The sequence below is a fragment of the Phacochoerus africanus genome, chromosome 6, assembly GCF_016906955.1.
Source record: "Phacochoerus africanus isolate WHEZ1 chromosome 6, ROS_Pafr_v1, whole genome shotgun sequence".
Classification (NCBI taxonomy): Eukaryota; Metazoa; Chordata; class Mammalia; order Artiodactyla; family Suidae; genus Phacochoerus; species Phacochoerus africanus.
The window spans coordinates 55319373-55336751 of NC_062549.1; the positions used below are offsets into that span (position 1 = coordinate 55319373).

Consider the following 17379-nt stretch of genomic DNA (forward strand, 5'->3'; position numbering starts at 1 on the left):
CATGGGGAAGAGATGAGAGAAATCCTTGAAAAAAAAATCAAACCATGTCAAAGTAACTCATGATTCTTCACACATATACTAATGGTTAATTCACTCAGAAATGATCAAGGGGTTGATTTTATTTGTATGAGTTGAAACTGTTGCTACCTTGAGGTTTTCATTTACCAATATCTGACACTAGTAGCAATTTTTAATACTAGTTCAAAGGAGGTTTTCAGCATTTGTATTCATTGATATGCCTTTGAAGAGTGACTGATGCCTTTGTGTAAGCAAAACAATTCTTCTTGGTTGAATCCTTGCTCTCTATAGTACTAATGATCAGGAGGCAGCCTCATGGTGTACACAACAATGGGGGATGGGGGAAGGTTAACAAAAGGGCACGTGGTCCCGAAGGTGCATCCTTAGGCATGGAGTTCAAAATGTTAGGAAACACGATCTGCACTTTCCTAAATTTTAAATCAAATTTTACACTAGAGTTTTCACTCTGTTTCTATGTTAAAGGAACTCCAACACTGTTTAAATGCACTTTTTTAATATAGCATTTTTATTACTCAATTACTTTTATAGTTGTACAATGATCATCACAACCAAATTTTATAGCATTTCTAAATGCACTTTTGATTATCGTCATGTATTTGTTGCAGATTTGCACTTAATTTGATTGGGATTCCTAGTCTACTTCTCTGACTGATAAATCCACTCATGCAACACAGTCTTTAATCTGTGTAAGGCAATCTCTAATATCTATATATTAAAGGGAATAAGCATTCCAAGAGAATTATAATCACAATTTTTTTTTATGGCCTCATTCCTGACATATGAAGTTCTCAGGCCAGGGATTGAATCCAAGCTGCAGCTGCAGCAATTCCAGATCCTTTAACTTACTGTGCTGGGGCCAGGATTCAACTTGCACTTCTGCAGCAATGTGAGTGGCTGCAGTTGAATTCTTAACTCACTGTGCCACAACAGGAACTCTCAAAATCAGTTGTTTTTTTTTTAATCCCAGAATAATAGAATATTTCAAACATGCTTTCTGAACATACTGATAAAGAAAATTACCTTCATTGGGAACTATAAGAGCAAATTCTCAACCACCCAGATATCACAAAGGGAAAAACTATATTTTGTGAGGTCCTGATTGGTTTTGAAAGAATAGTTCTGACTAAAACATAGTCACTGTAATTTTCCTGCCTCATTATTCTGAAAACAGGTGAAAATATACATTTAAAGGATGGGTGCTCCACCTCTCTCAAACTGGAAAAGTCCAACCATCTCCTTTAAGCCTTCTGAAGAGATGTTGCTTCAATGTCTTACACTTTTTCTTTTTTTTTTAAGCAGAAGAGCATACACACTGTTTGTCCATAATGTTCATTTTTTTCATCTAATTTGTTTGCCTTTTCTAAGCCAGGCCCTTGATGATCATGGTTAGTTAGTCTCATACGCAAGTTTGAGTTCTGCTGTCTACTCACCTTGGGCCATTCATGACTATTCCAAATGATAAATCCCATTAATTTCAAGCCCTATTTTAAGCCAGTTCCACTGGGAAGAAAGAGATAATATCATTTATTCTTGGTAGGACTTTAAAGGGCATAACTTCTTTGGGGGGAGGCAATTCAATAATATGAATCAACATTTAAAATGCTCATACTCGATGGTCCTTCAACTCTACCTGTAGGCATTTATTCTACAGGAGTATTAATGTAAGTAGACAAAGACACATATATACCAGTTTGTTCACTAAATTTTTTTAACAACGAAAAGTGGAAGTATTGGTTAAAATATGGCACATATTTAAATGGAATACTTGGAAGCAATATTTAAAAATGAGATGTCTTTATATTCATTGACATGAAGAGATGACTGTGGTATATTACTAAGTGAAGACTAAAGTTATGGAAGAGCATGTGTGTTCAAAGTCTTGACATATTATCCAATTTCTTTTTTTTTTTTTTGTCTTTTTGCCATTTCTTGGGCTGCTCCCATAGACTGTGGATCTAATCGGAGCTGTAGCTGCCAGCTTTCACCAGAGCCACAGCAACGCGGGATCTGAGCCTTGTCTGTAACCTACACCACAGCTCATGGCAACGCTGGATCCTTGACCCACTGAGCAAGGCCAGGGATCGAACCCGCAACCTCATGGTTCTTAGTCGCATTCGTTAACCACTGAGCCACGATGGGAACTCCATATCCAATTTCTTTAGTAAAAATTCATATTCACATTCCATGTGTTTTCATGTGTCTAGACTGAAAGAATATTCACTGAATCAGTAAAGGTGGTGATCTGGAGAATGGAATAATTTCTTTCTCCTCTATATCTATAATGTTTGAATTTTTAATAATCAAGCACTTATTAATTTTTAAACAAACATTAAATATTTCCATTTGGGGAGGAAAATTTATCCCAACAAAAGGAAGGGAGCGTTGACACAGTATCATGTTAATGGTACCATGTTCTTGAGAAAAAAGAAATTTCTTGTTCTGAATCATGGATATCAAGAAAACTCCTTTTGAATTTCATGAATTTCTTTATTATTATTATTATTACTACTATAAGTACTAGCTGCCACCTGTCAAGTTAGGTGTATGCTAGGCAACATGTGCAAGTATGCTATGCTAAGCAACATAGAAAATATCTGACATTTAAGAGCACTAATTTAAACAATACCATCAAACATAGCTTCCCAATTTTACAGATGAGAAAGCTGAGTGTCATAGAAATTAACTGGCTGGCCAAAAGTCACAAGCTAGTGAATAGTGGAAACAGGATTTCAGCATGTCTTAACTCCAGAGCTCATGGATCTTTCTTTTATAAAACACAGTTATTAAGGCAACAACAAAAATGTCACAAGTATCTTAGTGTTCACTGAATAAAATTTTTGACAAAGTGAAGACATTTTAAAGAATGATAGTGTCTTTTATAGCATAAAATCATTATCAAGAATCTTGTAGCAAGGGTAATCATATCTAGATTTGGAGAATCTTGGCAAACTCCTGAATAAGTGCAGGAATGTACATTTCACCCAGTGAGAGAGGGAAGTTAACACCCAGATGGCAAATAAAGTTCACAGATGCTTGACATTTGTGCTTTCTTACTTGATCAGAGTTCACTGGAGGGAAGTCCCACAGCAAAAGTGCCTCCCAGAAAGCATTCTTAGCGTTTCCTTGTAACCAAAATCGTACTTGGATGAGCAGAACAAAATCGTTTTGAGTCTGTATCAGCACCAAGTCTCACAGTTAGTGCCTATTGTGGCAACTGCTACCATCTAATCTTTTCATTCCAGCACATCCTTCTCATTTGTCTACAACCACAGGCTGTGCACATATTCATCCTAAGCATGCAATCAATCTCTTTCTCTACCCCTCTTCTCCTTCTTTTTATTCTTTTCTCCCTTTTGTATTCCTCCTCCCTGGCTTCTTTTTACTTCTCTCTCAAACATTATTTCCAAAATAATGTTTCCTATTATGCACCCAAAACTATGCCAACTGCTGGCCAGAAACACTCTGGATACACATCCTTCTTTTTCAAGAAGCTCAAAATTCTCATATGCCTTCCCTGCTCATTTTACTCATTCTTGTGCTAGAGCATCAGTCACAAAGACTGGTACCTATTAGACATGCAATGAATACATAGCTGACTATCTTCTTTGTCTGTAACTCTGTTTATTTAATTTAAAACTCAATATGTGGACAATTTAAAAAGCTTATAAAATCTAGCTGGACTGAGACTGGCAAAAGTGAGAATATGAACAGAAGTTTAGAAGAGACAGAGTGTGGTGGTCATTCTTTGTGAATTGAAAAGCATTCTTATAAGCATAAGTAGCAGCTGATATAATTACTACAGCTTCAAGGGTCCAGACTGGTTCTTCTGCTCTATGGTATACCCCAACCCTAAAAATTTCCCCTGATTCTGTCACAAACAATTTTGAGGGGTTAATCAGAATCTTTTTAAAAGATGTAAATACTTCTAGTAATATTATGATATTATCTGTCACTTATATCTTAATATGATCTAAATCACTCTAATCGATTTCCTCCTAATTCAACAATGAGCTCTAAAACCGCTAAGTTACACAGGGTGCCAAGCCTGAGTATTTAAGGGTGAATAAACTATAATCCCTAGCCCCCAAAGAGCTCACAGCCAGAAGAGAACAAACTTGGGTGTGTGTACGTGTGTTTCTGTCTGTCCTCCTGAACATTTTCTTGGTGACGTCTTCCGATTCATTTGTACATTCCTTTCTGGTTTTCCTAGTTAATATTTTCATTTTTGCCTAGAGTCAGTTCTTCATCATGATGCTTGCTTTATCAAATAAAGACAAAGTAGGGCACACTCTACATTCAGAAAGTGCTTTGCTAGCTCTTTAGTTGGTTCCTACTTAACGCCTACCAGACTATGGATGAAGAATGCCTTTTATGAGTAAGAGGGCAAGTGAGGAAGTTATGCAACATGCTTGAAGCCACAACACAAGCCTGTAATTAACCACTACTTTTTTAACTGACCCATAGCCTACTGGCTTACTCACTCTTTCCAAAACCACCATTTTGAAGTCAGACTGGATGATCGATCACTATGAACATGTGTTCAATGAATGGTATACAAACTAATATAGGGGTACCTTTATGTTGCCTCTATGTAAAATAATGTAAGACCTAGGAAATATAAAACAAATTTCATCTGAGATGTTCCCAGCAGTTTGTAGGGAGAGAGAATCAAGTGATGCTTGCCTAAATTTCCTGTCAGAATTTCATCTTAGAACTCTTGACAAACCCCAAAATGTTGGCAATGATATGCATTCATATAGAAACTTTGTTTCAATAAAAAAAAGAGCCTTGGCATGACCTCTTTCTTAACCTACCACCCACATGCTGTGAAAACACTCCCTCTCATCAGGGCTTTGTCCCTACTCTTTATTATCCAGTGATTGGGTATGTTTCCTCTTGAACTTAAAAATTTTCAGAGAAAATACCCTCATTTCCTCCAAAAGAAATAAACACAGGCAAAGGTCAGAGGGATGCATTCCATGGACGCTGTCCATTGTAGAGCAAAGTGCAAGACAGTTGGCCCAAACCAGAGAGTGCCTGTCCCGTCCCCATCAGCATTGAGGATTAGGGATCACATCCCCCGTTCCCACATTTCCCAGCAAAGCAAGACTCTGTGCACTGAAGACCCCTTCCCACAGCTCTGAGGAAAGGGCTTTGTATGTGCATTTGAATGTTGTATTTGAATATTTGTGAACAAAAGCATAGTCTTCCCTATGGGAATTACTTTCCTAAACAGTCGTTATTTTCTCCCATGTACCTTGTTTATGGAGACCAGGCTCCTCCAGAAGAAAGAGCCTCCCATACCCCTCCTATAGCATTTCTCAATTTCTTCCACCACCCTCCACTATCTCATTGTCATTGTTTTGCTCAGCCCCTTGCCATCTCTTAACTATTGCCTTGTAAGGAGATTTACATCTGCCTACTCCACTCTTTATAATACACCCTTTCTAGTGCTGCTGTATCTTTGCAAAACTCATATTTGAGGTTTGTTGGTTCAAAATTCATAAACAAGCATGAAACATGATTTCATACCCTAAATCCATACCTCATTCCTTTTGTTCATTAATACATTAATCCAGCAAATATTTGGTGAATGAGTAAGGTTCTAGAAACTTTAAGTTAGAGATGGGATACAGTTCAGGATGGAGAAGGGAAGTTAGGACGGAGGGAGGACTGGGAATGAGATGAAAGTGTTACTCATCTTTTACACATCGTATGCTAATAAAATGCTAAATGTGTAAAAAAAATTTAGGAGAGCATCAAGAACCGCTTGTGCAAAAAAAAAAAATAATTCATATAAAATGTTTGTCAAAGCAAAATATATAAAAAGATTTTATATTGTAGTATGTTTTTTTCCCAGGATGGTAACTAGAATGAGAAATTGGATCACTGAAGAAAGGCAAAAATCATGTGTTATTTATTATTACATTTCTGCACCATACCTAGCATAGCGCCTTGGACATAGCAGATTTGAAAAAAAAATGTGAAAATATTCGTCATTGTGAGCTTTATGTAATGGAACTAGGTTAAGTCTGAATTCTCTTCATTAAAACAAAGGGAAAATAGTCTTTTTTTTTTTCCCCCCTTTTGGCCATGCCCACAGCATGCGGTAGGGTTAGAGATCAAACCTGCACTACAGCAGTGACAATGCTGGATTCTTAACACACTGATATTCTTTAAAGAGTGTTGAACACAAGGTTGCATGACATTAATTTTTTTAGTGTGATCCTCTTTATCATATACCGCTTTCCTCACTTCCAATCCATTGGATGCTGGGGTGAAAGATGATGGTTATTAGGTCAGGGAACAGTCTACCTTATTTATACAGCAAGAGAAAGTCTTAGGAGTTGAGATGAAGATAAATTATGCAGGAACTATTTCTTGTATTCCCAGTTATACTGCAGAGCAGATACAGAAAATATGAGGTATGGGTTTCTGCTTTAAATTTCTGGACAACCGATTGTCTAGAAAGAATTCTCTACCTTACATGATACATAACTTAGTGGACTTGTGCATGGAAAAAATATCAGCACTCCGCAGGATGGCCTATATGTTTGGAACAAAAAATGAGCTGCTCTTAAAGACAACATCTTTTCAAGTAAGTAATTCTGTTAACCCTATTTTGTTACTCCACATAACTGATAACATGAAATTCCTTCATGTAAACTCAATTACTTTCTCACATTTTAATTCTTTCATTGCCAAGACCCTTCATTGTGGGGTTACTACTATTTTTTTTAATATGCAATCATTACAGGAGCTAGTGGTTGTTTCTAAAAATCTCAACTCTGCTGTTGATCAGGCACCCAACAATGATCAGACACTAAACATGTTGACATATGGACATGAAGATACTAGCCTGCAGAAATGTTCTTGCAGTATTTTTATGGAAAATTTTGCTGAATTCTCACTAGCCTACCTAACTAGGATTTCCTTTATGAATTTTATTGAATATTTGATTACTTGATACTCATCAGTGAAAAATATAGATGAAAGCCCCTTCCTTAAGGGACTTTAGATTCTGATCGCCAAGAACTTATATCTATACTTTTGTCATGGTTTACAGGAATATATATCTATACATTTGTCATGGTTTCTATTGGTGGTCATGTTTGAGTAAACTTCTCATTAACAAGTTATGGAACCAGAAACTCCTGTTTTTCTCTGTGTCTGGAACATTCTTTTCTCTGGTCTTTCCATAGGTGTCGTTTTCTCATCATTCAAGTGTCAGATCAGTTGTCCACCTCCTTTGACTGACCTTCTTGGACTGCAATGTCCAGTGGTCATTAGCTCAGATTACTCTGCTTTGTTTTCTATAAAACACACACTTAGGTTCGTTTATTTACTTATCTCTTTGTATATTATTTTCTCCAGTACTAGACTGTAAGCTCCATGACGGCAAGCAAGAGCCTGCTGTGGCTTGCCCATGATTGAATCTCTGGTGGCTAGCAAATTACATATGATTCATGCTGAATAAACAAATGAACCTTGGTGTCATGGTATTCTAAAAGAGCACTGCCCAATAGAAACATAACATGAGCTATATATGTAGTCTACAATTTTCTTACAGGCACACTAAGAAATTAGAAAATAAACAGGTGAAATTAATTTTAGTAATATATTTTATTTAACCCAATATTTCTAAAATGTTGTTATTTCAACATATAAGCAATGTAAGAAAAACATAAAAAATTTTTGAGAAAAATTTATAGCTGAAAAGGTAGACTCATAATCAAATTCTTACACATCTATTTAAAATTTCTACAATAACTTAATCAAGATCTTTCTTAAATTTTAGTTAAAATTAAGTGAAATACATCAGCATCATGAATATTTTCTTAGGTCAGTCTCCCAAAGCAATAGAAATCAGAGCAAAAATAAACCCATGGGACCTAATCAAACTGAAAAGCTTTTGCACAGCAAAGGAAACCAAAAAGAAAACAAAAAGACAACTTACAGAATGGGAGAAAATAGTTTCAAATGATGCAACCGACAAGGGCTTAATCTCTAGAATATATAAACAACTTATACAACCCAACAGCAAAAAAGCCAGTCAATCAATGGAAAAATGGGCAAAAGATCTGAATAGACGGTTCTCCAAAGAAGATATACAGATGGCCAACAAACACATGAAAAAATGCTCAACATCGCTGATTATAAGAGAAATGCAAATCAAAACTACCATGAGATATCACCTCACCCCAGTCAGAATGGCCATCATTAATAAATCCACAAATAACAAGTGCTGGAGGGGGTGTGGAGAAAAGGGAACCCTCCCGCACTGCTGGTGGGAATGTAAACTGGTACAGCCACTATGGAGAACAGTTTGGAGATACCTTAGAAATCTATCCATAGAACTTCCATATGACCCCGCAATCCCACTCTTGGGCATCTATCCGGACAAAACTCTACTTAAAAGAGACACGTGCACCCGCATGTTCATTGCAGCCCTATTCACAATAGCCAGGACATGGAAACAACCCAAATGTCCATCGACAGATGATTGGATTCGGAAGAGGTGGTATATATACACAATGGAACACTACTCAGCCCTAAAAAAGAATGACATAATGCCATTTGCAGCAACATGGATGGAGCTAGAGAATCTCATACTGAGTGAAATGAGCCAGAAAGACAAAGACAAATACCATATGATATCACTTATAACTGGAATCTAATATCCAGCACAAATGAACATCTCCTCAGAAAAGAAAATCATGGACTTGGAGAAGAGACTTGTGTCTGCCTGATGGGAGGGGGACGGAGTGGGAGGGATCGGGAGCTTGGGCTTATCAGACACAACTTAGAATAGATTTACAAGGAGATCCTGCTGAATAGTATTGAGAACTTTGTCTAGATACTCATGTTGCAACAGAACAAAGGGTGGGGGAAAAAATGTAATTGTAATGTATACATGTAAGGATAACTTGATCCCCTTGCTGTACAGTGGGAAAATTAAAAAAAAATTAAAAAAAATAAAATAAAAGAAAGCATAAAAATATTAAGTGAAATAAAAATTTAATGTCTCAGTTACACTAGCATGTCTCAAGTATTTGAGAGCCACATGTGACTAGAGACTACAGTATTGAATAGCCCATCTCTAAAAAAATGTTTAAATAGCAGTCTCACAATACACATATGTTCAAATGTGATGATCATTTGAAAATCTGTCTGAAGAAGTTTGTTATTAAAAGTAAAGAACCAGCATATATTTTGAAAAATAAACCATTATTTACAGACTGTGAAAAAATATTTACAAAAACCACATTGGAAAGAAGACTGTTATCCAAAATGTACAAAGAGCTCTTCAAACTAAAAAATAAGAAACAACGTAATTGAAAAAATGGTCTATGGACTTTAACGGACACCTCACCAAAGAGGATATACAGGTGGCCAATATGCATATGAAAAGATGTTCCACATTATGTCATCAGGAAAATGCAAACTGAAACAATGAGATAGCACCAGTTAAAATGGCCAAAATTACAACACTGACAACATCAAGTGCTGCTGAGGCTGTGAAGCAACAGAACACTCATTCATTTCTACTGGGAATGTAAAATGGTGCTGCCCATTTGGAAGCCAGTGCGATGGTTTCTTACAGAACTAAATAGTCTCGTACCCCATCATGCTTCTTGGTATTTACCCAAAGAAAGTAAAAACTATCTCCACCCAAAAACCTGCATGTGGGAGTTCCCACTGTGGTGCAATGGGATGGGCAGTGCTTTGGAGCACTGGGATGCACCTTCAATCCCTGGCCCCATACAATGGGTTAAGGATCTGGAGTTGCTACAGATGCAGCTTAGGCTGCAATGGCGGGTTGGATCTGATCCCTGGCTTAGGGACTTCATATGCCTAGGGGTGGCCAAAAAAACCAAAAAGACCCCCAAACAAACAAACAAACAGAAAACCCTGCATGTGGATGTTTACAGCAGATTTATTGATAATTGCTAGACCTTGGAAACCACCACAATGGCCCCAATAGTTGAATATATGAATAAACTGTAGTACTTTCAGACAATGGAATATTCTTCAGTGTTAAAAACGAAATGAACTCTTAAGCCATGAAGAAACATGGAGGAAACTTAAATGCATATTACTAAGTGTTAAAAGCCAATCTGACAAGGCTACTACACACTGTATGCTCCCAAATATATGAAAAAGCAGAACTATGGAGAGAATAAAAATGGCAGTGGTTTGATGGGGTTGAGAGCAGGAGTGTGGGAGGGAGATGAACAGGCAAAGCACAGTGGGTTCTTAAGGCAGTAAAAATACTCTGTATGATGTTATAAGGATGCACATATGTCATTATACTTTTGTCCAAATACATAGAAGGTACAACATCAAGAGCGAACTCTAAAGTAAAATATGGACTTGGGGTGATTGTGATGTGCTGGTGTAGGTTCATCATTAGGAAAAAATGCACCATTCCAGTGAGTGATGTTGATAATAGGAGAGACTATGCTTGTGTCAGGGCAGGGTGTATGTGAGATATCTCTGTACTTCCTCTCACTTTTTTTGTAAACTTAAAACTTCTCTAAAAACAATTGTCTTAGAACATAAGCTAAAAACCAAGCAAACAAAAAATAAAAGCCATTATTAGTTTAGAACATTGTTATCCCTGGATGAAGACTGATCATTTTTCTTTCCTATCTTTCTTTCTTTCTTTTCTTTTTTCCCCTGCTTTTTTAGGGCTTCTCCTGCAGCATATGGAAGTTCCCAGGCTAGGGGTCAAATCAGAGCCACAGCTTGGCCTACACCACAGCCACAACACTGTGGGGTCCAAGCCGTGTCTGTGACCTACACCCCGGCTCCTGGCAACACCGGATTCTTAAGCAACTGAGTGAGGCCAGGGATCAAACATGAGTCCTCATGGTTACTAGTCAGGTTTGTTACTGCTGAACCATAATGGGAACTCCCCATTTTTATTTTCTTGTTCAATGAATATATAATAACAAAAGCCCATGGGGAAACGTACACCAGCCACAGTCTATATCTCTAAGCAACAGTCCTGAGTGAGCGAACATATGTTACTGTGCCATTAACATATGCAACACTTAAAATTACTATTGTAACATGACTTTATCAATTTTTTATAGCAACTTGCTTTCCTCCAGAAAATCCTGTGGTTTACAGAAGGCTCTGTCTCAAATATTTCTGGGAAGATTTCAGGATACTGACAAATCAATTCTTTGATGCAGATACTGCTCAGTTGAATACATGGTGTAGAGATTCACCACTCTGTAATATTTTAATTTGTTTTTTTCTTTCCTGAAATTTGGGTACATTTATGTGAATATCTTCCATCATTCTGGTACAGGGCAGGAAGTGGGGAAGGGGGCTGAAATACATAATTATTTTAGAAAAGCATCCTCAGGAATACTTCACCATGTGAGAGAAAGAAATTAGATTTTGATGGCTTGTGACCAAACCACTTCTCATTATTTTTAAGGAAAGCAACACCATTGAGCTCTGGATAAATTTAAAGCTTATGATATAGTTCAGGAATTGGATGAATTTTCTCAGTATGGGAAGTATGTTTTGGGCTGGGGTCTATTTTTTTAAGGGGTCTGTAAAAAGCAACATCATCCTCTCATTGAGGTTTAATTATCATTATTAATTAAATCTACTGTCCAGATTCACAGTGGATAATTGGATTTACTCTTTTTTTTTTAAATCCATCCCAAATATTTGAAATGAGAAGCTTCGGGTACTTTGAAATGCCATTACTCATTTTGTTTTAATTGCCAGGTAATTCTTAAGATAAAACTGTTCCCCAAAGCCTCTGCAAATAACTTAATATTCAAGGTAATTCTTACATTCCTCAATTCTAACGAACCACACAATTGTAATTTTAATAAAGACTTCAGAAAAGGGAGTCAAAATTTACCCCATGATAATAAGCCTGCTCTACTCCACACTGGGATAAATATGTATGAAAATAATAGGAGGAAATTCAATGCACTGAACACTAAATGGTCAGAACAAAAATGTTTCAAATATTTTCTTAACGGCTAAAAATAAGTTGTACTCTAAGTCCAATGACCAGCTGCCAGGGAGAACCAAAGTTGAGAAATTTCTATTAAAAACATGACTCAGAAGAAAAACTGCAGAGGCTAGTAATGGTGGAAATGATATGATATTGTTCCTAATTGGTTACTCCTAAGATCACATGTTCTGGGCATCTTTAAAAGGAAGTTATCTGGACTGAAGAGAGTCATTGCACCTTCCTGAAGGTTACGACTTCTTTCTCACCTTGAAGAATAATCCTAGAGTGCTCACAAAATGTGTGATGCATTTGTAGGTACCTGGAAACTTGTCTCCAGTGAAAACTTTGATGATTACATGAAAGAAGTGGGTAAGGAAATACATTATGGGATAGCTGGATTTACAACTTTTTCTCTGGGGAAGAGTAATTTATGGCTGTTTTTCACTCTGGAAGCACCAGCCAGACATGAAATACTGCTTTTTGTATAGAGACTATAAAGTAACAACTGAGAATCACTTGTTTCTAGAAACATTCTAGACCAAAGTCACAACTAATGCTTCCTTAAAGGTGAACTGATATGAAAAAGGATATAAATGAATTTTTATAATGTGCAGAAATGACAAGATTTTATTTGATTGCTAAACCTGGGTATCTTTGGCTTACTTGGCTCTTTGCTTCTTGTTCTTTCATTCCTTTTGCATATAAACTAAGCAGTAACTTGGAAATAAAACTATATTTACTTCTTAGCATGCAGTATTTTCCATTGGAAACTGAAAGCATTGTATCTGTCATCTTAATGTAATTTTTTGAGTAACATATGTTAACCAATTATTTGATTGTTTTAAGGTCAATCTATTAAAGTGTGTGGCTATCTAAGGGGAGAACAAAATCTTAATTTCAGAAAGTATGTTCCTTAAAGATCTGAAGTATTTGACTAAAAATTACATGAGATGGCATAGTATTGTTGATAATGGAGGCTTTCGGGTTTTGAGACTCTGTTGACATTGTTTGTGTGTTCCCTGATAGTGACAGAAGCAAAGCAAGGGAGAGGTGAGATATCTGTCACTCAGGTAGCCACCCTCATCATAAACAAGGTGTATCCAGGGGCTGAAAACTGGGGAGGGGCTTTTTTTCACAATATCTTTAGGGGTTATGGCGTACTCCCTAAATCTCAAGAGTTAAGCTTCTTCTAAACCTTATGGTGTATTTTTTTTGTCTTTAACTACTGTTTTTTTTTGTTTATAGGCAAGAGGGTAATCAGGGACTTCAGCATGAATGAGACCAAGCTTTCTAAAATAACAACTAATTGTAATTCAATAAACTAATTAACATGTACTGATACAGATATGCCAGGATCTGAGATTATTTAACTGCTGATTTTTAGAAACATTTTACACTATTAGTATTTATATATAAATTTTAGACCATGCTGTTTTAAAATGATAAAGTGTTAATGATAATGAAAGACAAAAAGTTATGTCCTGAAATTAGCTGTTTTAATTGATTGCCTACGGTAAGCAGATATTGCCTTCATCAGCCAGATGAGGACAGAAGCAAAAAAGTGGAAAGTACGATTTTTCTAAGCTCCGCCCATCTGGAATCACACTCCACTCTGCATCCATTCACGACGCTGATTCATTGTCTTTGATGTCTTATTTTGTAGCAGAGCCAGGGCTTGATGAAGCAACATATTATCTTTCTACCTGTTCCCATTTTCAGACAAGGAGCTAAATCAGAGCTGCCATGGCTTGTTCTGCACAATATTCCCCTCCTTGATCCCTTCTGTTTCTAAACTTTGGTATCTATTAGTAGCCTTTAGTCAAAGAAGCAGCTTAGATTTGTGTACATGTTTTCTTTTTTAATCCAACACATTTATGACAATCATAAATTTTGTATAACATATGCAGTGTCAGCAAGGTAGTGCTCTCTGTGATGGGCTGTAAATTATTCATCCCATGCCTGTCACACATGCAAAATACATTCCTCTTCTTTTAAAGAGAGTTTTCCATTTTAAGTGATTGGGAATCAAAGGATTAATTTCTAAACTTACTACAACAGTAATTTCTTAAATTTTAAAGTTTTCACAATCGATGCCTAAGTCCTCTTTAATATTTTCTATAATTTATTGGGAACAACCTTATCATTCTAAAGTGTAATGAATGTAGGAAATATTGTTTGGAAATGGTTTTGGCAAAATTAATCAAAATCTTCATTGCATGTAATTTGGAAAAAGCCAAGAAAACTAGACTTGGCAGCAAATGCCATGAAATGGGATTTTTGGATACCCCAACAGATTCATTTTTAATTGAGTAATTCTATATCAGGCCCCCAAAATACTACTGAGAATTCTTTCCTTGACTCAGGATTAGATCATTTTTGTTAACTAAGAAGCCAAGGTCAATGTGGCCCAAGTGTGTCATGAGCTGAGTGACAAGTGGTTGCCCTCATTGTTGAGATGGCCAGTTAATTGAGAGTGTAGCGGCTTTTGAAACATATGTTCCAGTAGAATCTTTGTACATATTCTTGTTCAAAAGTAACAATGAATCTCCTAAGAAGTTGTTTCTGAAACCCTGAGGGGGAAATTTAAAGAATAGACTTACATCGTATCATGCTTCAAGTGTTCTTTAAGTATTAGCCTACTTTATTTACCTGCAGAAGATGTTTAAATAAGACCTTTAAGAAACTCTCAGGAGACTTTCTCCCCCTCCCCCGTTTTTTTGGTTTATGTTTTTGTTTTTTAGTCTCACCTGTGATATGTAGAAACTCTTGGGCCTGGGACTGAACTGGTGCCACAGTGGTGACAACATCAGGTTCTTAACCTGCTGAGCCACAGGGGAACCCTTGATGTCTTTCTCCTTTTATGCACATGTGCATCCATCTACACACACACACACACACACACACACACACACACACACACACACACACACACACACACACATTCCTTCTTAGATAAAGATGTGAGAGAAAATTGTAAACTTGCTCTTTTTCTTTTCCCAACTGTAGGAGTGGGCTTTGCCACCAGGAAGGTGGCTGGGATGGCCAAACCCAACGTGATCATCACTGTGAATGGGGATATGATCACCATTAGATCAGAAAGTACTTTTAAAAATACCGAGATTGCCTTCAGATTGGGCCAGGAATTTGATGAAGTCACTGCAGATGACAGGAAAGTCAAGGTGAGGAATAAGGAACTAGAGCAGAGTAAAATCCTGGTTCCTAAAAGACTGCTGCTTATAAGAAGCCACCTTGTAAAAGGAAGAAAATCACTCCTTCATAGACCAAAGATCCCTGACTTCTAGATCTGAACCATGTTGCCTAAGATTTAGTTGTTGAATTTTACCTCTTTTTATGAAGTTGTCATTATTTCAAAAAATGACTGATGTAATTTATTTTTTGTCATACCAGTATTTGAAATGAATTAAAATAATGATGCTAGAAAACGCTTATAGAAGAGTGGGGGAAAAGAGGGAAAAAATCACCTATAATACTATTATCTCAACATAAAATTATTATCTGTTATGTTCTTTCACAGTATTTTTTGTTTGTTTTTTTGTCTTTTTGCCTTTTCCAGGGCCGCTCCTGTGGCATATGGAGGTTCCCAGGCTAGGGGTCGAATTCGAGCTGTAGCCACCAGCCTTCGCCAGAGCCATAGCAGCGCGGGATCCAAGCCGCCTCTGCAACCTACACCACAGCTCACGGCAATGCCTGATCCTTAACCCACTGAGCAAGGCCAGGGATCGAACCTGCAACCTCATGGTTCCTAGTCAGATTCGTTAACCACTGAGCCACGATGGGAAATCCCACGGGTGTTTTTTCAAATGCATATTTGTATACTATTATATCATGTGTAATTGTGTATGCTGTTGCTTTTGATACTTAGTTTTTTCTCATTGAAATATTTTCTTATAATTTAGAATTATTAATGACCTCTAAATATTCCTCCAAATAAAGCTGCTCTATTTTTAAATTTTATTTTTCTCCACTATTGTAATCACTTTTTATTATGCCCACAGAGCACCATAACCTTAGATGGAGGCGCCCTGGTACAGGTGCAGAAGTGGGATGGAAAGACAACTACCATAAACAGAAAAATAGTAGATGATAAGTTGGTGGTGGTGAGTATCTTCAAGCTACTTAGTTCTGGATTCTACTGCTAGGTCCTCTCATAATGATATATTCTACCCAGAGAAACAGATAATCACAATTGTAGTACAAAAGGTTTATTCTTTGAGACTATGGTTTCACTCAGGCAATTGCCCTTTATGCTTTTACGCTTAGCCCAGGCATACTATCCCCCAGAAGCACCACCTAACCTCTTCCAATATGAACCATTTTGTACTGTGCATTTCTAATTATGTTTCCACTCAACATATAGATTGTAAGTTTCTCTGGGGGTGGGACTTACATCTTGATCTTTCAGTCTCCCTAGCTTATTACAATATGAGGCATAGGGAGGATCCCAGGACAAATATCTTTTGATGAATATCGTTTCCTTCCCACCATTGGAGAAGACAATTAGTAAATAACAACAACACACTAAGTGGCTTGGTCCTGAGGATTTACCAATCTTTATTTTTGTGTCTAGGAATGTATCATGAAAGGTGTCACGGCTACCAGAATTTATGAGAGAGCATAAGCCAAATTGTACAGAAGTTTGGATCGAACTCTACAGCACTCTGTTGGATGTATTTTCCCGACATATGTTGTTATTTTCCACTAATTTGGAAGCAACTAATTTTCCCCCAGACTGATTTTGTTCAATATGCTTGTCGGTTAAATAAAACTTTTTAGATTTATAAGGCGATGTAATGATTTATTCATTGTGTTAGATAACTTCTTACTTATAACAGTGAAGAGACTAGAAAAATTGTATAATTTCTTTGTTTCCAGTAGAATATGATTTTTTAAATAATAATCCAAGGTGAAAAAATTAGTGTTTATGGATCTTCCATTATCTTAGGTATGAAATGATAAATATGTGCTATTACTGAATGTGAAGTCCTTCTTTAGCATAACTAGGATCAAATAACTATCTCTCAGAGACCTAAGATAGTTTTTGTATTGTTTTTCTTTTTATGGCTGTCCTGGCAGCATATGGAAGTTGCCCGTGTTAGGGATCAAATCAGAGCTGCAGCGGCAGGCCTATACCACAGCCTCAGCAACTCTGAATCTGTGTTGCACCTGTGACCTACATTGCAGCTTGCAGCAATGCCAGGTCCTTAACCCACTGAGTGAGGCCAGGGATTGAACCCGCATCCTCATGGACACAGGTTCTTAACCTACTGAGGCACAACAGGAATTCCCCTAAGGCAGTTGTTACATGTGTGAAATAGTTCATGGTCAGCTGG

General features: G+C 36.9%; 1 protein-coding gene across 1 annotated transcript; it reads left to right on the forward strand.

Annotated features, from left to right (window-relative positions):
- The first annotated feature begins 12243 nt into the window (after positions 1-12243).
- LOC125128806 (fatty acid-binding protein, adipocyte) lies at positions 12244-16827 on the forward strand. The gene is made up of 4 exons (XM_047782957.1): positions 12244-12397; positions 15035-15207; positions 16045-16146; positions 16617-16827. The coding sequence occupies exons 1-4, from the start codon at positions 12325-12327 to the stop codon at positions 16665-16667; spliced, it is 399 nt and encodes a 132-aa protein (XP_047638913.1). The 5' UTR covers positions 12244-12324; the 3' UTR covers positions 16668-16827.
- The last annotated feature ends 552 nt before the right edge of the window (positions 16828-17379 follow it).